Source organism: Chiloscyllium punctatum, chromosome 10 (assembly GCF_047496795.1).
Source record: "Chiloscyllium punctatum isolate Juve2018m chromosome 10, sChiPun1.3, whole genome shotgun sequence".
Classification (NCBI taxonomy): domain Eukaryota; kingdom Metazoa; phylum Chordata; class Chondrichthyes; order Orectolobiformes; family Hemiscylliidae; genus Chiloscyllium; species Chiloscyllium punctatum.
In genome coordinates this window covers 23246206-23269436 of record NC_092748.1, presented here as the reverse complement: position 1 = coordinate 23269436, position 23231 = coordinate 23246206, and the positions used below count along the sequence as shown (strand labels likewise).

Below are 23231 nucleotides of genomic sequence, written 5' to 3'. Positions count from 1 at the left end.
TTTCACTCAAGAGGGTGGTACGTGTATGGAATGAATTGCCAAAGGAAGTGGTGGAGACTGGTACAATTACAACATTTAAAAGGCATGTGGATGAGTATATGAATAGGAAGGGTTTAGAGGGATATGGGCCAAATGCTGGCAAATGGGACTAGATTAATTTAGCATATCTGGTCAACATGGATGAGTTTGACCAGAGTATCTGTTTCTGTGCCATTCAAGACTATGACTTGCTGAGTGAAATGTAACTTGAGTTTTCCATGGCATAATAAATAGATAATTACAGTTAAACATTCTGACTGTGAAAAACATGTTTTATTACTATGCAAGGTCAGACTTTTCCATTATGATTAGGTTTCTTTTTTAAAATGTAGGGTTTTTAAGAAAGTTTAACATCCGGCTCTATTGGAATCACGATTTGCCTGTCTGGACATCTAAATTAACTGTAATTTGTTGATTTTTCACTTGCTGCTTTGATGTCTGTGAGGCTACTTCTCGCTGATTGGCTGCTTACCAGGCCTGCTGATGTCACTGTCGCTGCTGAATGCCCAGAGATTCCCTGGGCATGTTCACCCGCCATATTGCTGTTTGGGGGAGCCTGCTGTGTGCAAATTTGCTGGTCTCCCAAATTCTGGTAGTGACTGCTTGGAGGTTTCAATTTGGCATGTCCTGAGGTTATGCTAGGTGTTATGTAATGCAGCCTTCCTGTCTCTTGAGTGCAGCAGTTTTCCGATGACCTTGTAGCAGGGTAGTACTACATTGTGGGCACTCGTATTCTCAAGCTTCTTTGACAGGCTGCAGGGAGCAGCTACCACCTCTCCATTTCCTCTTCAGTCAGGGATCACATCCAGGAAGGCTGGATTTCCGAACACACTGCCCTCTCCAAGCTCCATCTAGTGGCCCTGCTACACAAAGGCCCAGGCTTGCCCCAAGCACCCAGTTCCAGCAGGAAGGAGGGCTGGGGCCTTGGGTCACGGACCCTCACCCATTCACCCACCCTGCTCAGGGCCCAAATGACTCTCTCAGTCTGGGGCACCCTCTCAACTGGAACATGAATCTGCTGATCTGAAACTCAGCAGTCAGGAAACACCTCCCCCACCTCGTGCTCTCTCTCTCTCTGTCTCTCTCTCTCTCTCTCTCACACACACACAAACACAAATACTCTTCCTCATACTCTTTCTTATTCTCTCTCACAATCTCTCTCATACACTGTTATACTACCTTTCACACACACTCTCTTACACTAATACTGTCTTTCACACACTCTCACTTTTTCAGTCTCTCTCAATCTCCTTTTCTCTCACACTCTCATACACTCTCACACACGTACAGTTTCTGTCTCTCATACATGCTGTTTCTCATGCTCTCTTCACATATACACAGTCTCTCTCACGCACTCACTCTCACTCCCTCTCACACATACTCTCTCTCACTCTCTCACACTCTCACTGTTTCTCTCTCACTCACTGTCACGCTCTCACACTCACTCACTCTCTCTCTCCTACAAATGGGGAATTTCCAAATTCTGAATCATAACCTGGCTCTCACTTTCACTTTCAGTTTCCCCGCTGTATCTCTTTAATCTCCACCTGCAGTTGGAACTTGTTTTTAAAATGTTGTTGACTCTTGCGGACGCTCCACTTAAACTTTCCAAAGTAAACCGTTTAATTTGTCTTCTCTTCCTTTGCGTTTTTCTGCCTGTCACTTTGTATGCATGAGTGTCTCTCTCCCTTCTCTTTAACACCACCCCCCATTCGCCTTTCTCCATTTTCTCGTGCTGTCTTTCCCCACAACCTCTTCTCTCCCCCTTCCTCATGACCCACCCCACCTCTCTCTCTCTCTCTCTCTCTCTCTTTCTCTCTCTCTTTCTGTCTATCTGTCTCTCCCTCTCCCACAACCTCAGCCCTTACCTGAAGTCTCTGGACCAGCAACAGTCTGACGATCCTTGATCGTATTCCCGTGCCTGTTTGCGTGTGTCTCTGGCTCTCTCTCTCTCTCTCTCTCTCTCTCTCTCTCTCTCTCTCTCTCTCGCTCTGCAAATCCAGGACACGGTCTGACCAGGCTGTGATGCCCCGCGTGGCTGATTCCCTCTCAATTCCAGTGTCCAGGTTAAACATGCAGCAAGACTGCCAGCGCGGGGGCTGACTACTATGCCAACTGTTGCTGCTGACGATATTTGCAGTTGAAGGGTCACAGATTCATAGAATCCCTGCAGCATGGAAGCAGGCCATTCAGCCCATCAAGTAACACTGCTCCTCTGAAGAGCATCCCACCCATGGCCACCCCCCTTTACCCTACCTCTGTAAGCCTGGATTTCCCATGGCCCATCCATCTGACCTGCACATCCCTGGACACTATGGGCAGTTTGGGCATGGCCAATCCACCCTAACCCGCACATCTTTAAACTGTGGGAGGAACCTGGCGCACCCAGAGGAAACCCACACAGGCACGGGGAGAATGTGCAAACTCCATGCAGTCGCCCGAGGGCGGCATCAGACCTGGGTCCCTGGTGCTGTGAGGCGACAGTCCGAACCACTGAGCCACCATTCCACTCCTCAGAGCTGCGGAAACTGCTGCCTGCTCTCTCTCATTCCCTCATCAGTGCCACCGAGCCGGTTCCTGGCACACCAGGAGGCACCTGGGAAGGGTATTTGTTCAAAGGGGATGTAGTAGTGTTTGAGAGGCCATCTTCACCCTGTCAGTAAAATGTGCTGCTCCTGGTCAGGAGGGATCTGCTGGTGACATTGTGCGCTTTCTCCCTGCACCCAGAGTCAAGCAAAACCTGGTCAAGGTGGTCACCTGAGTCCGACCTAGTTGGAATGTGCATTGGGTTGGGTGATGAGCTTTGAGAGTGGAAGCAGAGTAGTAGTGAAGTGTGGTTGTATAGTTAAATCAGCCAGGGTATTAAAGTGTTATAGAGATTTGCAGTCCATAAACAGACCCTTTGGTCCTATGCCGACCAGACATCCCATGTTGGTCTTTTTACAGGGGCCGCCAGTGCCGAGGGTGGGATTGGGCGAGAGTGAATGCATCACTAGTCTGGAGGAAGGAGCTGAGGGTACAGAATAGGGCCAATGTAGATTCAGGGGCTGAGTAGCGCCCCAGTTGGCTGCAGCTCTTGCCTTTTGAGCCGCAGGCATCCAGAGCAAATCCCATTCCTGGGCAAGAGCATAACATGCAATAGTCTGGCGCAGTGCTGAGGGAGTCCCACACTGCAGTAAGTGCCACCCCTTCAGCTCAGGCACCGAAACCAGATCCCATTGATATCTCGGGTGGGCTAAACGATCCCTCAGCAACATGTCAGTGCATATCGGGAGAGGTACAGCCTGGTGTTGTGGCCCATATTTATTTCTCAGTTGCAAAAGCGGAGATTTGGGCCTTATGGGATCTTGCTGTGCAATGACTGGCTAATGGAGACTTGTGCTCGTGTACAACAGGATTCTTTCTCTCTCACGCATTGCCTTTGAGTAGCATTGTGATCGTCCAACAGGCAGTCAGATACTTTGCATATGGGCGTTTGATGGATGAGGTAGGTGGCTATCTGAATGGAGGTTGTGGTAGCCAGGAATGCTGTGTTGTTGCCACGATTGAAGAGCTCCTGGTTTCTCCATTCTTCAGTTTTGCTGTCTGTTAGAGAGAGAGGACTATGTCCCTGAGCCACGCATTCTGATAGTTGTGCATGGGTTATGTCACTCTCTGGTGTGTTCTATCCTGTAGACATCTTCCCTAGTCTGTCTGCAGCTACTGGGAACTCTCCTCTGTATCTAACCCCATGCTGTATGTGTTCTGGGAATATTTGATGGGAACAGTGTTGGAGGTAGCTTTACTTTGACTTCATAAGAAGAGAGGGAATTTCAATCTGTACCTTGCCTTGTGCTGTCCCTACCCTGAGAGAGTTTAATAGGGACAGTGTGAATGAAAGTTTACCCTGTATCTACCCCCGTGCTAGCCTGTCCTGGGAGTGTTTGATGGGGACAGCGTAGAGGGGGCTTTACTCTATATCTAACCCCGTGCTGTCCCTGTCCTGGGAGTATTTGATTGGGATAGTGTTGAGGAAGCTTTACTCTGAATCTAACCCTATGCTGTACCTTTACTGGGAGTGTTTGATGGGGGAGTGTGTTACAAAACAGTGCTGTCCTGTCTACCAACAAGGTCTTCTAGATTGAGATTTTGTTCTCCCGTGAGAGTGAGCCTTGGAATTGAAGTGGAAATGTTTTTTCCCCTCTTCTTTCCCTCGGCAGTGGCATGTCGGTTAAGGCTTTTTAAAATTCCTCCAGTCAAACTCGCCAGATCAAAGCAACTTAAGCCAGGTTAAAGTGTTCCAGCCCCTTAAAAGAGCAGAAACCAAGGATTCCAATTGAAATCAACAAAATTCACATTCAAATGCTGTTTTTGAAAATTAACAATGCACCTCAGCCCCTGCGGTGTCCACTGGACATAAAGAGAGAGCTGTTCTGCGTGATGGTCAATCCTCCAGGTCACAGATTGTGGACATAGAGCTACAGATGGGACAGTGAGTGATGCAGTTCATTATCCCCATGCTATTTCTAACGTCATCTCGTAAACCATGAGGTTATTGGAAGTGGTTGACCTTTAACCTGCCTTCTGGCTGAGCCTGACACTCAGTTGGGATCTAAATGTCTGTCTCACCAGTGGACAGGTGGGACTAGATTGGGTTGAGATAACTGGTTGGCCCGAAGGCTCCGTTCCCATGTTGTAAATCTCCATGACTCTATGTTATGTGGTGATTGTTGAGTAGCAGGACAGGCTAGAGATTGCTGCTCCTGTTCAGACTGTCTCTAGCAGTGGGACACTGTAGATCAAGGTGATTGTAGACCTGGAGAATTCTCTGGTGCCTGTTAGATTAGATTCCCTACAGTGTGGAAACAGGCCCTTCGGCCCAACAAGTCCACACTGACCCTCCAAAGAGTAGCCCACCCAGAACCATTTGCCCTCTGCCCAATGCACTTAACACTACAGGCAATTTAGCATGGCCAATTCACCTGACCTGCACATCATTGGACTGTGGGAGGAAACCGGAGCACCCGGAGGGGACCCACGCAGACACGGAGAGAATGTGCAAACTCCACATTGAACCTGGGACCCTGGTGCTGTGAGGCAGCAGTGCTAACCACTGAGCCACTGTGCCACTGTTACTTTCTGCCACACATCCAGATGTTGAATGAAGTGAGATTCTCATCATCCAGCGCAAGCTTTTATCTCGAGGGTCCGAGAAGTCACTCTGTCAAGGGGACTTGCTGCCTCTCAGACTATGGGTAATTAGGATGCGATGTGACCACAGCCCCAGTGTTGATTCCTGTGCTGTGTCTGAAAATCTGCATGTCCCACGATGACTCTTAGCAACTTTTAGAGAGACACCATAGAAAGCCAGCGATCTGAATGTGTCACGGCTTGGTATGACAACTGCTGTGCCCAAGACTGCAAGAAACCACAGAGACTTGTGATTACAGCCCAGTCTGTCACCCAAACCTGCTGTCCACCCATTGACTCCTCGTGTACTCCCCGCTGCGTCAGGAAAACAACCAACTTAATAAAAGACCCCTCCCACCCACCCACCCCGGTTATGTTCTCTTCCACCCTCTTCCATCAGGCAGAAGTTGCAAAACTTTGAAAGCATGTAGCAACAGATTGAAGAACAGCTTCTTCCCTGCTGTTATCAGACTTGAACAGATCTCGCATGTACCAGAGCTGATCTATTCTCTGTACCTTCTCTGTCTTCTGTTCTCTTACCCTGTTGTACTTACATAAGGTATAATTAGATCATGGAAAGGTACTGCACAGTACAGGCCTTTCGGCCCTCGATGACGTGCAGGCCTTGTATCCAATACGAAGATCAGACTAGCCTACGTACCCTTCGTTGTACTATCTTCCATGTGCCTAACCAAGACTCGCTTAAAAGTCCCTAACGTATCTGACAATTTGCCTGGATAGCAAGCAAAACAATACTTTTCACTGTATCTCAATACCTGTGACAATAATAAATAAAAGTCAAATCCTCGTGACATCACGCTTGACTTTGATGAAGAGTTTGACCTCCCCCAGATCAGTGGCTTTTAAAGGTGTGTGAAATCAGGCAAAAGTGAGGACTGCAGATGCTGGAAACCAGAGTCTAGATTAGAGTGGTGCTGGAAAAGCACAGCAGGTCAGGCAGCATCCGAGGTGTAGGAAAATCGATGTTTCGGGCAAAAGCCCTTCATCATCCTGTTTTCACACATTCTGCTTCTTCTTGAATCCTACTTCTGCAAATGGAAGGGATTGAGCTATCAGAAACCTGTTCTGCTCCATCTGATTTGCCCTCCTGGCTTGCAGCCAACTTGGGTGTTGCTAACCTGACATACTTCCCCCAGTCCTTGTATATACAGGCATGATGGGCTGAGGCCCTTGTTCTGCTCAGTAACCATTCTCTACAATCCTGCAATACATTCACCAGCAACACGCAGACCTCACTCCTTGTTTAAGTCCTGAGGATTAAACTGAAGTTTGTATGTTTCTCTTTTGCCCACCAGTGTGAATTGCTGCTATGGTCATTTCATGGTGAACTGGGTAAAAGTTTACAGAGGTGCAGTACCAGTGGTGTGTGCCTTGTGGAGAATGTAACTATGTCAATAATGGCCATAGTGGTTAGCAGACTGACTACTCGAGGAAGAAGAGAGGTCATTTCACGGGGGAGTGAAATGAATGTATTGAGTTATCGGAAGGATCAGTGACTGTAGTTCCTTTATTCAGTAAGTGGTTTATTGAAATTAGTTTCTTCACACGCATTGATCACAATCATTTCCCTGGCCATTAATTTTCAGTTTTGTATGTGCGTGTCTCTTTCTTTCTTTCTTTCTTTCTTTCTTTCTTTCTTTCTTTCTTTCTTTTTCTCTCTCTTTCTTTCTTTCTTTCTCTCTCTCTCTCTCTCTCTCTCTCTCTCTCTCTCTGAGTGTTTGTATCTGAGTCTGTCTCTCTCCCTCGAACACGATCTCCCCCTGCCACCCCACTTTGCCCTGTGTGTGTGAATCAGTCGATGTCTTTCACTTCCTTTTCCTTACTTGTGGCTCATTAAAAGAACACATAGGGCAAAGCAATTGCGCAGTTTGTATCACGTGAGAGTTGGACCCTGTAAATAATTCCCTTGTGCCTTTGGAGAATTTTGAAACCTCGGAATGCAGCATATGACAGGGTAACACATCACATTGGATAAAAGCCTGTGGTTCAGAATACTTTGATTAGGATCAATTCTGTGGAAAAGTTACATTGCATTCCACTTGTGACACAATGAATAGGTTAGATTAGAATAGAATAGAAGCTTGTTGTCACGTGTACCTTCACGTGGAAAATACAATGTAAAGTTTTATAAGTTGCCCCAGTGCTGTGCCCACATCAATGACAGAAGTCATACATAATAATAGAAAAAGGAAAATTAAGACAAAGCTCGTCACAGTTCAGTTAAAAGCTCCCGGGCTTGGGGAATGCTGATTTATGGAATGACAGAATGCCAAGATGAGACTGCCGTGCTGGGCAGCCGGAATACCAGGCCGGAAGCCTCCACTGAAGAAGTCTGCCATGCTGGGCTGCTGGAATACCAGGCCAGAAGCCTCTGCTGAAGAAGGTTGCCGTGCTGGGCTGCTGGAATACCAGGCCAGAAGCCTCCACTGAAGAAGTCTGCCGTGCTGGGCTGCTGGAATACCAGGCCAGAAGCCTCCACTGAAGAAGTCTGCCATGCTGGGCTGCTGGAATACCAGGCCAGAAGCCTCCACTGAAGAAGTCTGCCGTGCTGGGCTGCTGGAATACCAGGCCAGAAGCCTCTGCTGAAGAAGGCTGCCATACCTGAACAACACCACCATAGGAATACCAGATCAATGAACACACAGAAGACCTTCGTGCCTGGGGATAAGATCGCCATGCCAGGTGAAGACCAACATGCTGGGCTGAGGGCACCTTTCTCTCCTCTTTCAGGTGCCTGCGCTTGGGGTCGACCTGGAGCTTCGGCCCCGCACGCGAGTCTGGGCTGGGGGAGTCAGCCCAGGACCTGTTCCTCATTCACCAGGAGGCCCCAGGTGTCTGGCTCGTCCTGGCGTTTCTACGGCTGTCACTGGAGGCCTCCTCCTTTAGCCGCCACTCTCCAGAGTGAAAAGGAAAGAAAACTCAACAGAAAGAAAAACAAAGTAAATAGAAGAAAGGACGAGAAAGGAAGTTGTCAGGAGCTGATGAGCAGCAGGCTCAGCCCTCTTCCCCCCCCCCCCAACGACTCTAACGGCATTTTGAAATGTATTGGAAGTGGGTGGTATCCTGGTGATCAAGGTCATACGGGTGGTTAATAGTGATCAGGGCTACAGTGAGGTGGTCTCCTAGTGATCAGGGTCACGTGGTCTCCTGGTGATCAAGGACATGGCGGGGTGGTCTCCTAGTGATCAGGGTCATGTGGTCTCCTGGTGATAAGGTCATGGGGGGTGGTCTCCCAGTGATCAGGGTCATGTGGTCTCCTGGTGATCAAGGACATGGCGGGATGGTCCCCTAGTGATCAGGGTCATGTGGTCTCCTGGTGATAAGGTCATGGGGGGTGGTCTCCTAGTGATCAGGGCCACGGAGCGGGTGGTGTCTGAAATAACTCCACAGAGGCCAGTATCTTGTCATCAAGTCAACATTTATTCACACGTGGAAAGTCCTTCACACTGCCTCACAACACCAGGGACCTGGGTTCGAATCCAACCTCAGATGACTGCCTAAATGGAGTTTGCACGTTCTCCCCGTGTCTGCGTGGGGTCCTCTGTACCAACACCTTAGAGGATGATAGCTGTTCTTTCACTTGCCTGGGAAGCTGCATGCATCCTTTGCCACACATGGACTCCTGAAAGTGTTGGTCACGGGTAACGGGCCATCCCCTTCTTTAAGAGTTAATGCAAAGGTGCCAGGATGGAGGTGAGGTTCTGTAATGATTCACTAATCCAAGGAAAGACCTACGCTCCAGCAAAGATATGGGAGCTGGGTCACCTTAGATCTCCCTCACTTTATCTTCCAATGGGTGTAACCCAGTCTTGCCAACTCTGTAGCCCAAGTAGGTCACATGGACTACCTAGAACACACATTTTCCCTTCTTCGGCATTGGCCTGCCATGGAAGAATATCTGAGGACTATATCCAAATTCTCCAAAGTGTTCCTTGTTGGTCTTCGCTGTTACTGGTATATCACTTAGGTAAATAGTGACGTGGGGTAGACCTTGTAAAATGTTCTCCATCATCCACTGAAAACCTGTGCAGACTGACCATGTCCGACCTGGCAGACTTGTATTTTGATACAGACCCTTATGGGTATTAATTGTAGCATACTTCTGGGAATCCTCATCTAACCACAGTTGCGAGTATGCATAGCAGATGTCCAGCTTTGCATGTAAATCCTCTGTTCAGAATGTGCACTGACTCATGCTCTGCAGTTGCCTTCACTCAAATGGTATTCCCCAAGCTCAGACAGACTTGCAAGACTGTCCACTACCATTGGAATACCCTGCAATTCATATACTCTAACTTTCCAATGATAAAGCCAGTTGTAGTGCCTGTTTGAAGTCCAGTTGGGCTTCAGCTAATAGGCTCTTTTGCATGGTTCCTTCGTTAATCCCACATGCCAAACGGTCTCTCAGCATCTCATTAAGGGTTAAATTAAAATCACATACTTCTGCCAGTCTTCCTAACCTAGTCAAAAATCCCAATATGAGTTACTCTGATTCTCGAACTGCCAAATAAAACAGATAACATCACAGAATTAGAGGGGTCCTAATATTCCATAACTAAATCTGTCAGTTCTTGAAAGGTTTTCGTATCTGGTGCCTCAGGAAATGGTAGGCTCCTAATAACCCAAAAAGCTGTGGTTCCACAGCTGTCAGGAGAATTAGTCATTGCTTTTCATCTGCCCCAGTGTCATTTCCCAGAAGAAAATAACACCTTCTTTCCATTCACTGGGCCTAGTATTCGAAGGCAGGATTGAATGAGACAAGCTTCACAAATAATAGCATGATGCCAGAAATGCTGACCCCCATCTTCAGGAGTGTCTGCAGGAGTTTAGAGTAGGCGTTAAAATCAGATCAGCCACAATTTTATTATGGATCATGATTGAAGGGCCTTGTGCCCTAGCTGGTATCTTTTCCACGGCATTGTTTTTTTTAAAGCAGCAATCAGGCCTCAAAAGTCTGTCAGTTAAGCCATGCTTACCAATTTTTTAAAAAAAGAAGAAAATTTAAAGGGGTCTGATATCTGTTAACATTAAATCAGAGCCACATGGCAGTCATTGCGGCCTTGGAACCCCTGGCCCCAAAATCCCACTTCACGATCCCATGGTTTGGGAATCCCTGCCCTACTCTGTGGAATTTCTGCTGTAAGACCTCTCTGCCTTTCAACCTCACTTTCCTCCTTCGAGGCACTCCTTAAAACCGCCCTCTCTGACCAGGTTTTAGCTTAATTGCCCCAATTTCTCCTTCTGTGGCTGGGTGTCAGATATTGCTTTACAAGATTGCTGTGAGGCAATAGGCTCTATGTGAAGACACTGCAACATTGTTGGATTGTAATGAAAGTCCAGCCGGTGTCTAACTATGATAGGAGGAGTTTGGCAATATAGAAACTACAACAACCTTTCTTTGCTGGGAGAGTTTATTGACACTCAATCACACGTCTAGTCTCTCTCTCTTTCTTTCTCTCTCTCTTTCTTGCATTCTTTCTCTTTATCTCTTTCTCTCTCTCATTCTTTCTTACTCTCTCTCTCTCTCTCTCTCTCTCTCTCTCTCTCTTTCATTCTTTCTGTCTCTCGCGCTTTCTTGGTTCTCTCTCTATTGTTCTTTCTTACTCTTGCTCTTTCTCTTTCTCTCTCTCTCTCACTCACACTTGGTCTTTCTCTCTCTCTCTCTCTCTCTCTGTCTCTCTCTCTCACTCACACTTGGTCTCTCTCTCTCTCTCTCTCTCTCTCTCTCTCTCTCTCTCATTCAAAGGTGGGTCTGGAACTCTGAATGTGCGGCCTAGAAGTAGGGACACTATCCGTTTGCTGCCAGGTCCCTGCTTCCCCCTTTGTTTTCACTCAGTCACTTATTATTCAAATTAACCACGGTCAGCAGCTGAAATAATGCTATACTGGCAGCTGGTTCACTAGCTTCCAGGAAATGGACCTGTTAACCTTTCAGCTCAATGACCCCAGTATGTGGGCAGTACAGAGTGAAGGATGGGCTGAGAATACTACAATGCCAGCACTGACCACACCTCGGGAGCAAATTGTTTTAAACAAGGAGAACCCAAGATGCCATACCATAGCTGTCTTGAGCACAATCAGTGCCAGTCCCTCTCGTTTTATTCAGAGCAATCCCAGTCCCCCTTTGCCCTTTGAACTCCCTGGCCTTCTGGCACAGTGAATTTCCATGACATGGTTAACACTGATAGACTTTGTCTTTTCTCTTCGCAGGAGTCGGAAAATTCAAATCCGCAACATCCCGCCTCATCTGCAGTGGGAGGTGAGTAGCCTGCAGTAGTTGGTCACTATTTATTGACTTGTCTGTTTAAATGGCTGTCCAAAACACCTTGACAAAGGGTCATGGCTCCCTCCTGATGCCCTCACCAAGTGTCTTGGAAGTGGGGTGGAAGGGGGATGCAGGACGTGGCATAGTTGGGAGGCGGTGCCAGTCTGGAAAATGAGGGTGTAGGTAGAACTTGGCATAATTGGGAATTGCCAGTCTGGAAAATGAGGCAAGTACAAATTCACCCCACAAACTTATATGTGGGTGGGTGGGTGTGGGTGTTTGTGTGTGTGTAAGTGTGTGCAGGAGTCAATCCTACACACACTTACACAAATACTCTCCCACACACACACAGTCACGCAGACCTCACTCATACACAAGCTCTCTCTCGTACGTTCACACGTGCACCCCCACACTCCCGCACACATGCACCCTCTCACAGATTTATACCCCTTTACACTCAAACACACACACACACACACTCTCACAGATGCTCCGACTTGCTCCACCTCCACCCCCCCCCCCCAATATAAGTTTGTGGGGTGAATTTGTACTTCCAGAATTACATTTTATTTTGCTCAAAAACTGCATGAATCCATGTGAGATTCTGTAAATCAGTCGGAACATTGTGGCACAGACAGGCTCACACAGGGCACCTCACACCTTAAATACATTATCTGGGCCGACATGACACCAATTGTTAAAGTTCACTTGAGAACGTAACTTTAAAGAAGTTCTGTGATTTGCATATGAAAGCATTGAAACCAACATGGTCATCCTAAAAGATGAGATACTTAACAAACTATCCAGGTCTTTTTCAATATACAATTTCGGTTACATCACACTGTAAACTTTTGCTATAAATTCTGTGTCTTACAATCTTATACTCTGCAACCACCTGATGAAGGAGCAGTGCTCCGAAAGCTAGTGCTTCCAAGTAAACATGTTGGACTATAACCTGGTGTTGTGTGATTTTTAACTTTGTACACCCCAGCCCAACACCGGCATCTCCAAATCATCATGTAGTGATGTTATCATTGCAACCCTGTCTTTCCCCATTACTAGATGTCCAGATCTCTGAGTTGAAGTATTGGAGAACTGAATGAGGATATATAATTGATTTGATTTGTGACTAGTCTTTGCTGGTGGCTTTCCCCTGCATTTACTGTTTTGTGTGCTGCTGCTGCTGCTTTTTGGAAAGCTGTACAGAATTGACCATAATCAATATTTCTAGCCAATTGCCAAATAGTAGACAGGAAGAAACCTTTCCCCTTGACGGTGGGATCAGTGACCAGGAGGAATAGATGTAAGGTAGCAGGCAAAAGGTTTAGAGGTGATGAGGAAAAATGTTTTCGCCCATGGGGGTGGTAGCAATCTGGAACTCATTACCTTTAGAGTGGTAGAGACATCAACCCTTATAACATTGAAGAAGTATTTAGACATGTACTTTTGAGGCCCAGGCATGCAAGACTTTGAGGCAAGTGCTGGCAAATGAGATTAGAATATTCAGGTGGTATTTTTTGACCATGTGGACACTATGACCAAAAGGGACAGTGATCTCGGAGGATTAGAGGGGGGTCTGGTCACTGCCTGACCTAGTACTGGGGAAGAGTGGTCGAGGAGGCTCAGAGTTCAAGAGTTGATCATTGCCAGTGTAGATGAGGCTGAGACTCAGCCAAAAAGTCCCAGATTGTCTCCCACTCTCTTCCAACCTCTGGTGTCCCTCACCCTCGATTAGAAATACTGTTGTGATCAAACAGAAAAAATGTGACTTCATGAAAGGGAAATCATTCCTGATAAATCAAATGCTGTTGTTTGAGGAGGTAACAAGCAGGTTAGATCGAGGGGAACTAGTAGATGTAATATATTTGCATTATCAAAAGGCATTCGCTGAATGAATGAACATAGAACTATTTAATAAGCTGACCATTGGTGTTGGAGGTAGTATATTAGCATGAATAGAGGATTGGCTAGCTCATAGATGGCCATGAGTTAGGATTCCCTCCTGGAATTCCCTCCAAAGGGCATTGTGCATCTAACTACAGCACATGGACTGCAAAAGTTCAAGAAAGAAACTCACCCCATCACCTTCTCAAGATCCACTAACGATGGGCAATAAACGCTGACCCAGCCAGCAATGTCCACACCTCATGAATGAAGGTGTTTGGAAAAACCTCCAGACGGAAAGCTCACTGGGTCAAGCTGAGCAAAGTAATTGAAGGGAGATGGGAAGAGGAGCAAATTGACATCATCAGTGAAAGCAGCTTTCCCTCTGGCCCCAGGAGTTTGTGATGTGGTGGAGGGGAAGAGAAACGGCTTCTTTTGTTACTCAGGGGACGTGGTAAGACTGGCATTGCCTTGAGGTGGGCTCTGCTGGGTGGACTTGCTTGGCATTTTGATTGGTAATTGTATGAATGAACTGTACGATTGCGGCCTGTACCTCTCTTTAAGAAAAGTATAAAAATGTCTTTGTTTTAAGCCATATGCGCAGTCCCTCAGAGGAACATGGAAGTGTTTAACCTCTGTGTTTCTGGATGATCTGTCCCTGGCCATGAATAATAAAGTAGGAAGTACTAAAGAGCCAGACCAATTGCGAGTGCTTATTGACCGATCGTGGAACAGGGAGACCCTAACCCCTCTCCCCGGGGGGCCAGATCTTCAGGTTTGGTAAAACCTAGTGTCTTGTTACATCACTTCTTGATTCCTGATGAATGGCTTATTCCCAAAATGTCAGTTCTCCTGCTCCTCGGATGCTGCCTGACCTGCTGTGCTTTTTCAGCACCACTCTCTCGACTACATCACTTCAGAGGCCAGTTTAAGAGTCAACCAGAGAGTGGGACTGCAGTCACATGTTGGTTTTTTTTTTGGACATCTTTGCAGTTCACCATCACTGATGAACCTTCATCAGCCAGTTGGTGTTTTCTTTCTAATACACAGTAGCCCGATACCCTCAAGGTATTGTTCACAAGAGCTGTCTTTTGATTTCCAGATCTCGTTCATGAAACCGGATTGAAATCTCAATGTGCTGCGGTGAGAATCGAACGTGCAGTCTGTAGGCAGGCAGTGAAGCCACAGCACTATTCATGGCCTCATTTCATACTTTGTTCATGAACGGACTGATGGATGTGCTCCAAAATATAGATCCATCACCCCTCAGCAGATCACAATCTCTTGGGACTTTCCTTCAGAATATGGTTTTCTCTCGAGCTTCAACAACTTGCCATCTACCTGGAGACCTCCTTCGTTATTTTACCCTTGACCCTGATGTCGGCTGCCTGAGTTGACTCTTTCTTCTTCCTCGTGACAGACTGACTCCATTCCTCTCCCTGGTGGTAGTCTCAAGGTTCAGCCAATCTGTTTGTAAACTCAAGGTTTGCTGTCATGACAAGCTTTGGAGTTCACATCACAGTGGTTAGCACTGTTGCCTCACAGTATCAGGGTCCCAGGTTCAATTCCAGCCTCGGGCAACTGTCTGTGTGGAGTTTGCACGTTCTCCCCGTGTCTGCGTGGGTTTCCTTCAGGTGCTCCGGTTTCCTCACACAACCCAAAGATGTGCAGGTCAGGTGTATTGGCCATGCGAAGTTGCCCATTGTGTCAAGGAAATGGGTCTGGGTGGTTACTCTTTGGAGGGTCGGTGTGGACTGGTTGGGCCGAAGGGCCTCTTTCCACACTGTAGGGAATCTAATCTAATTATCTGGGGCATTGCCGAGATGGCCGGTTTACCCCCCCACCACCCCCTATTGTCCGTCTCTACCTCTGTCACTGTTGAGCTACTATTGAACTTCCCACCCAGGCTTTCATTGTCAGTAACGCACCCTGCATGTCTCCTACTTTCCACTATCTATGTCTGAAGGCATTAAATCTCTGCTGTCCGGCACCTCTTGAATCGAATTGAATTTATTATCACGTGCACCGAGGCACAGTGAAAAGCTTTGTCTTGCGAGCAATACAGGCCGATCGCAGAGATAAGTAGCATAGATAAGTAAATAATAGGTAAACAGTGGCAAAAACAAAAACACAGGTACAGGTGAATGTTAAGAGTTTGTGAGTCCATTCAGTATTCTAACAACAGTCGGGTAGAAACTGTTATGAAACTGGCTAGTGCGTGTGTTCAGGCTTCTGTACCTTCTCCCCGATGGTAGAGGTTGTAGAAAAACATTGCCAGGGTGGGATGGATCTTTGAGAATGCTGGCGGCCTTTCCTTGACAGTGGGCCTGGTAGATGGATACTACAGATGGGAGGTTGGCCTTTGTGATTGTACAGGCAGAGTTCTCCATTCTCTGTAACCATGTCCGATCTTGAATGATACAGTTGCCATACCAGGTAGTGATACATCCAGACAGAATGCACTCGATGGTGCACCGATAAACGTTGGCAAGGCTATTCACCGTCATGACAAATTTTCTCAGCTGCCTGAGGAAGAAGAAGCGTTATTGGACCTTTGTAACCAGTACGTCCACATGAAGAGTCCAAGAAAGCTTGTTGTGGATGACCATTCCCAGGAGCTTGACATTCTTTCCAGAGAAAGCAGGCTTTATAGATGTCGATTGTCGTTATAGTGACAGTCACAGTGGCCATGTTTGTTCTGAGCTCTGACAGCTGTTTTAATTGTCCAGTCTTCTCATTGGTTTTTTAAGTGATTAAGGAACACAGAAAGCAGCAAGACTGAACCATTGAGCCCCTCTGGTCTGCCCTGCCATTCAGTATGAGTATGGCTGATCGAACACTTCATGGGCTTTTATCCACCCCGGCCCCATCATCCTGTACACCACTGGTAATCAGAAATCTATCAATCTCTACTTTTTATATGTGTGTGTGTGATATATATATTCAAAGACTGACCTTCCAAGGATTCCTGTGGTGGAGAATTCCAAAGGTTCTGAGAAAAGATACTTGTCATATCCACACGCTGAGTGACCATCATGTCGAAGGTATGCCTCTTGGTTCTAGGTTTCCCCACCAGGAGTAATGGTTCACTTCCTATGAATCTATCTATCCCTTTAGGTATTTTGTAAGTTTCAATGAGGTCATAGGTTACCTGTCATTCTGTAAAACCCTGGAAAATACAGGATCCGTTTGTCCAATCTCTCTTCATAGGACAGCCCCACCATCCCGGAACAACTTTGGTGAACCTTCATTTCACTCGGTCTGTGGCAATAATATCTTTCTGGACGTAAGAGCGAGAGTGTGATGGGGTCTAAGACTGTGAGAGAGTGTGTGCGAGAGTGTGATGCTGTATAAACTTATGAGAGAGGGTGTGTGTGAGTGTGATGGAGTATAAGCCTGTGGGAGAGTGTGTATGAGAGTGTGATCGGGTATAAGCCTGTGAGAGAGTGTGTGTGTGAGTGTGATGGACGTGAAGCCTGAGAGAGAGTGTGTATGAGAGTGTAATCGGGTATAAGCCTGTGAGAGAGTGTCTGTGTGTGAGTGTGATGGGGTCAAAGCCTGTGAGAGAGTGTGTGTGTGAGTGTGATGGTGTATAAGCCTGTGAGAGTGTGATAGAGTATAGGCCTGTGAGAGAGTGTGTATGAGAGTGTGATGGAGTATAACCCTGTCATAGTGTGATTGAATATAAGCCTGTGAGAGAGAGTGTGTGTGTGTGAGTGTGATGGTGTATAAGCCTGTGGGAGACTGTGTGTGTGAGTGTGATGGAGTATAAGCCTGTGAGAGAGTGTGTGTGTGAGTGTGATGTAGTATCAGCCTGTGAGAGAGAGTGTGTGTGGGAGTGTGATGGTGTATAAGCCTGTGGGAGACTGTGTGAGACTGTGTGTGTGAGTGTGATGGAGTATAAGCCTGTGAGAGAGTGTGTGTGTGTGTGTGTAATGGAGTATAAGCCTGTGAGAGAGTGTGTGTGTGAGTGTGATGGAGTATAAGCCTGTGAGAGTGTGTGTATGAGAGTATGATTGAGTATAAGCCTGTGAGAGAGAGTGTGTGTGAGTGTGTGTAATGGAGTATAAGCCTGTGAGAGAGAGTGTGTGTGAGTGTGATTGAATATAAGCCTGTGAGAGTGTGTGTGTGTGTGTGAGTGTTTTGTAGTATCAGCCTGTGAGAGAGTGTGTGTGTGTGTGTGTGTAATGGAGTATAAGCCTGTGAGAGAGTGTGTGTGTGAGTGTGATGGAGTATAAGCCTGTGGGAGAGTGTGTATGAGAGTGTGATCGGGTATAAGCCTGTGAGAGAGTGTGTGTGTGTGAGTGTGATGGACGTGAAGCCTGAGAGAGAATGTGTATGAGAGTGTAATCGGGTATAAGCCTGTGAGAGAGTGTGTGTGTGAGTGTGATGGGGTCAAAGCCTGTGAGAGAGTGTGTGTGTGAGTGTGTGTAATGGAGTATAAGCCTGTGAGAGAGAGTGTGTGTGAGTGTGAGTGTGATTGAATATAAGCCTGTGAGAGTGTGTGTGTGTGAGTGTTTTGTAGTATCAGCCTGTGAGAGTGTGTGTGTGTGATGGGGTCTAAGCCCGTGAGAGAGTGTGTGTGGGAGTGTGATGGTGTAGAAGCCTGTGGGAGAGTGTGTGTGCAAGTGTGATGGAGTATAAGCCTGTGAGAGAGTGTGTGTGTGATGGAGTATTAGCCTGTTGGAGAGTGTGAGCGAGAGTGTGATGGAGTATAAGCCTGTGAGAAAGTGTGTGCGTGTGAATGTGATGGGGTCTAGGACTGTGAGGGAGTGTGTGTGTGAGTGTGATGCTGTATAAGCCTGTGAGAGAGTGTGTGTGTGAGTGTGATGGACGTGAAGCCTGAGAGAGAGTGTGTGTGAGTGTGTGATGGAGTATAAGCCATTGAGTGAGTGTGATGGAGTATAAGCCTGTGAGGGAGTGTGTATGAGAGTGTGATCGGGTATAAGCCTGTGAGAGAGTGTTTTTGTGAGTGTGATGGAGTATAAGCCTGTGAGGGAGTGTGTATGAGAGTGTGATGGGGTCTAAGCCCGTGAGAGAGTGTGTGTGTGAGTGTGATTGAGTATAAGCCCGTGAGAGAGTGTGTTTGAGAGTGTGATTGAATATAAGCCTGTGAGAGAGAGAGTGTGTGTGAGTGTGATGTAGTATTAGCCTGTGAGTGAGTGTGTGTGTGAGGGTGATGCTGTATAAGCCTGTGAGTGAGTGTGTGTGATGGAGTATAAGCCTGTGAGAGAGTGTGTATGAGAGTGTGATGGAGTATAAGCCTGCGAGAGAGTGTGTTTTTGAGTGTGATGGAGTATAAGCCTGTGAGAGTGTGTGTGAGAGAGTGTGATGGAGTATAAGCCTGTGAGAGAGAGTGTGTGAGTGTGTGTGTGTGTGGGAGTGTGTGTGAGAGTGTGGTGGAGTATATCCCTGTGAGAGAGTGTGTGTGTGTGTGTGTGTGTGTGTGTGATGGGGTCTAAGACAGTGAGGGAGTGTGTGCGAGAGTGTGATGCTGTATAAGCTTGTGAGAGTGTGTGTGTGAGTGTGATGGGGTCTAAGCATGTGGGAGAGTGTGTGTGTGAGTGTGATGGAGTATAAGCCTGTGAGAGAGTGCGTGTGAGTGTGATGGGGTCTAAGCATGTGAGAGAGTGTGTGTGTGTGAGTGTGATGGAGTATGAGCCTGTGAGAGAATATGTGTGTGAGTGTGATGGAGTTTAAGCCTCTAAAAGAGTGTGTGTGAGTGTGATGTAGTATTAGACTGTGAGAGAGTGTGTGTGTGAGTGTGATGCTGTATAAGCCTGTGAGAGAGTGTGTATGAGTGTGATGGTGTATAAGCCTGTGGGAGAGTGTGTGTGTGAGTGTGATGGTGTATAAGCCTGTGAGAGAGTGTCTGTGTGTGAGTGTGATGGAATATAAGCCTGTGAGAGAGTGTGTGTGAGAGTGTGATGGAGTATAAGCCTGTCATAGTGTGATTGGATCTAAGCCTGTGTAAGAGAGTGTGTGTGAGTGTGATGGGGTCAAAGCCTGTGAGAGAGTGTGTGCGAGAGTGTGATGGAGTATAAGCCTGTGAGAGAGTGTGTGTTTGTGTGTGATTGAATATAAGCCTGTGAGAGAGTGTGTGTGTGAGTGTGATGTAGTATCAGCCTGTGTGAGAGAGTGTGTGTGAGTGTGATTGGATCTAAGCCTGTGTGAGAGAGTGTGTGTGAGTGTGATTGGATCTAAGCCTGTGAGAGAGTGTGTGTGTGAGTGTGATGGGGTCAAAGCCTGTGAGAGAGTGTGTGTGTGAGTGTGATGGGGTCAAAGCCTGTGAGAGAGTGTGTGCGAGAGTGTGATGGAGTATAAGTCTGTGAGAGAGAGTGTGTGTGTTTGAGTGTGATTGAATATAAGCCTGCGAGAGTGTGTGTGTTTGAGTGTGATGGAGTATAAGCCTGTGAGAGAGTGTTTGTGTGATTGTAATGGAGTATAAGCCTGTGGGAGAGTGTGTATGAGAGTGTGATTGAATATAAGCCTGTGAGAGAGAGAGTGTGTGTGTGTGAGTGTGATGGGGTCTAAGACTGTGAGGGAGTGTGTGTGTGAGTGTGATTCTGTATAAGCCTGTGGGAGAGTCGGTGTGTGAGTGTGATGGAGTATAAGCCTGCGAGAGAGTGTGTGTTTGAGTGTGATGGAGTATAAGCCTGTGAGAAAGTGTGTGTGTGAGAGTGATGGAGTATAAGCCAGTGAGAGAGTGTGTGTGTGAGTGTGATGGACTATAAGCCAGTGAGAGAGTGTGTGTGTGAGTGTGATGGACTATAAGCCAGTGAGAGAGTGTGTGTGTGAGTGTGATGTAGTATCAGCCTGTGAGAGAGTGTGTGTGTGAGTGTGATGCTGTATAAGTCTGTGGGAGAGTGTGTGTGTGTGTGTGAGTGTGATGTAGTATCAGCCTGTGAGAGAGTGTGTGTGTGTGTGAGTGTGATGGGGTCTAAGACTGTGAGGGAGTGTGTGTGTGAGTGTGATTCTGTATAAGCCTGTGGGAGAGTCGGTGTGTGAGTGTGATGGAGTATAAGCCTGCGAGAGAGTATGTGCGTGAGTGTGATGGAGTATAAGCCTGTGAGAGAGTGTGTATGAGAGTGTAATGGAGTATAAGCCTGTGAGAGAGTGTGTGTGTGTGTTTGAGTGTGATTGAATATAAGTCTGTGAGAGAGTGTGTGCGAGAGTGTGATGGAGTATAAGCCTGTGAGAGAGTGTGTGTGTGAGAGTGATGGACTATAAGCCAGTGAGAGAGTGTGTGTGTGAGTGTGTTGGAGTATAAGCCTGTTAGATAGTGTGTGTGTGTGAGTGTGATGGAGTATAAGCCTGCGAGAGAGTGTGTGTGTGTGAGTGTGATGGGGTCTAAGCCTGTGAGAGAGTGTGTATGAGAGTGTGATTGAATATAAGCCTGTGTGAGAGAGAGTGTGTGTGTGTGAGTGTGATGTAGTATCAGCCTTTGAGAGAGTGTGTGTGTGGGTGTGATGCTGTATAAGCCTGTGGGAGAGTGTGTGTGTGAGTGTGATGTAGTATAAGCCTGTGAGAGAGTGTGTGTATGAGAGTGTGATGGGGTCTAAGCATGTGAGAGAGTGTGTGTGTAATTGTAATGGAGTATAAGCCTGTGGGAGAGTGTATGTGTGAGTGTGATGGAGTATAAGCCAGTGAGAGAGTGTGTGTGTTGGAGTGATGGACAATAAGCCTGTGAGAGAGTGTGTATGAGAGTGTGATTGAATATAAGCTTGTGAGAGAGTGTGTGTGTGTGTGTGTGATGGAGTATAAGCCTGTGAGAGAGTGTGTGTGTGAGTGTGATGCTGTATAAGCCTGTGGGAGAGTGTGTGTGCGAGTGTGATGGGGTCTAAGCCCGTGAGAGAGTGTGTGTGTGGGTGTGATGCTGTATAAGCCTTTGGGAGAGTGTGTGTGTGTGTGTGAGTGTGATGGAGTATAAGCCTGTGAGAGAGTGTGTGCGTGAGTGTGATGGAGTATAAGCCTGTGAGAGACTGTGTGTGAGTGTGATGGAGTATAAGCCTGTGAGAGAGTGTGTGTTTGAGTGTGATGGAGTATAAGCCTGTGAGAGAGTGTGTGTTTGAGTGTGATGGAGTATAAGCCTGTGAGAGAGTGTGTGTGTGAGTGTGTGTAGTGGGGTACCTGGAGTTTGATATGCGTACCAGGTCCTTGTTGAGGCCATCCTCATGGACACTGAACGTGGCTCTCAGCCTCTGCTCTGTGTTGTTGCCTTTCCTGAAGTCCGCCTTGGAGGACAGTCGCCCAAAGATCAGAGACGTGTTTCCCAACTGGAAGGGTACACACACACACACACACACACTCTCCCCCCTCTCTCCCTCACATACACACACTCTCACTCTCTCCCTCTCTCTGTCTCTCTCTCTCTCTCCCTCACATGCACACACACATGTCTATGGGGTGAATATGCATTTGCAGAATTGTACTTACGACCACATTGTATTTTGCTCACAAAGCACACAATCTGTGGCAGTTAATCTATGTGACATTTTATAAATTCCTACTTTGGAAACACAACCAGGCTGAATCAAGATTGGAATACAGACAGACCCTAATGTCACACCTTTAATGCATTGTCTGAGCTGAGATGTCACTTTTTAAATATAAAACCTTAAGTTATCTCGGGAGTGTGACTTGAACGAAGTTCTGGGATTTACATATTAATGAATCGAAACCTGCTACCCATTCAAAAAGATAAAAGACTTAACAGCAATCTAGGTTTGCTCTATATATTATGTCAGTTGCATGACCCCGTGACCTTTTGCTATAAATTCTGTGTCTCATGGTCCTGTCCCACTAGCTACCTGACAAAGGAGCAGCGCCGTGAAAGCTTGTACTTCCAAATAAACCTGCTGGACTAAACATTGGTGTTGTGTGATTGTTAACCTGATAGTTCAAGGGCAGAATCTTAATTTCTTTCGCTAGTCAGTTTTGTCAAGTTTATCGGAGGGTTTCACATTGTGATGCTTGGACACGTCTATCATCTGATTTTACAAAACTCTCTGAATTTATTGCCTACCCCACCTTTTAGTGCCCCTCTCACACATTCTAGCATCATCATACCATGTGCCATTTCCAAAACCAGTCACCAGTTCCTGGATATCCCAGAATTGACCAGCATCTGTGGTGCAGCACTATTTAAAAAGATATTACGTACCCAGAAAAGGGCAGTCAGTCTGGAGCTGCTCTGCGTGGTTCCTGACCTTGGCCCTGGACATGGCAGAAATTTCCCCTCCCCCCACCTTGTCTCAGTCAAATCCCTCGAACTCAGCACCTGTCCGGCCACACCCTGAATCTCTTCCACACATCCTACTCACCCCCCTCAGGACATCTCCACACATGCCCTTTCTCTCCCTCACCCACTCCATGCAGAGTTTCCTGACTGGGACCACCCTGAGCAGCTGACCGACCATGTCCAAGCCCCTGGACTGGTATTTCTTTGCATTTGGTTACCATAGTGATTTGTCACTGAAACAGATTCACATAAGTCTGCGGATATTCTTTAACATCTCAACATATTTTTTAAACAGATAAAAGGGGGGGGGAAAGCTCTAAATACAGACACTAAAGCCAAGTTTCAAACTGTCCCTCAACACTGCCCTTTTAATGTTAGTCAATTCCAGTGAAGTTGCAACTCTTTTAAGTTTTTAAATTACCGGATTGCTCCCAGCTTCTTGTCCTCAGGCTGTGGAGATATTTTCACGATGCTTTTCCAAATCCACTAGCAAAAAGACTTCACAATACCTTCCACGAAGCTCTTAATGAGAAAGCGCACACAGGAGGTGACCACATGAGCTGATGTGAAGTCCAGTCCTCCATACACCGCTGCACCTAGTGCCGGGGGTGA

The 23231-nt window shown here is 46.9% G+C and overlaps 1 protein-coding gene across 6 annotated transcripts in view; it reads left to right on the top strand.

Moving 5' to 3' along the window:
• LOC140481943 (insulin-like growth factor 2 mRNA-binding protein 2) overlaps positions 1-23231 on the top strand; it is a 137158-nt gene that overhangs the window by 59552 nt on the left and 54375 nt on the right. For all 6 annotated transcript variants that reach the window (XM_072578688.1, XM_072578686.1, XM_072578685.1 and 3 more), the window contains exon 3: positions 11440-11488. In XM_072578688.1, coding sequence (XP_072434789.1) covers positions 11440-11488 — 49 coding nt within the window. The remainder of the gene's footprint in view (positions 1-11439; positions 11489-23231) is intronic.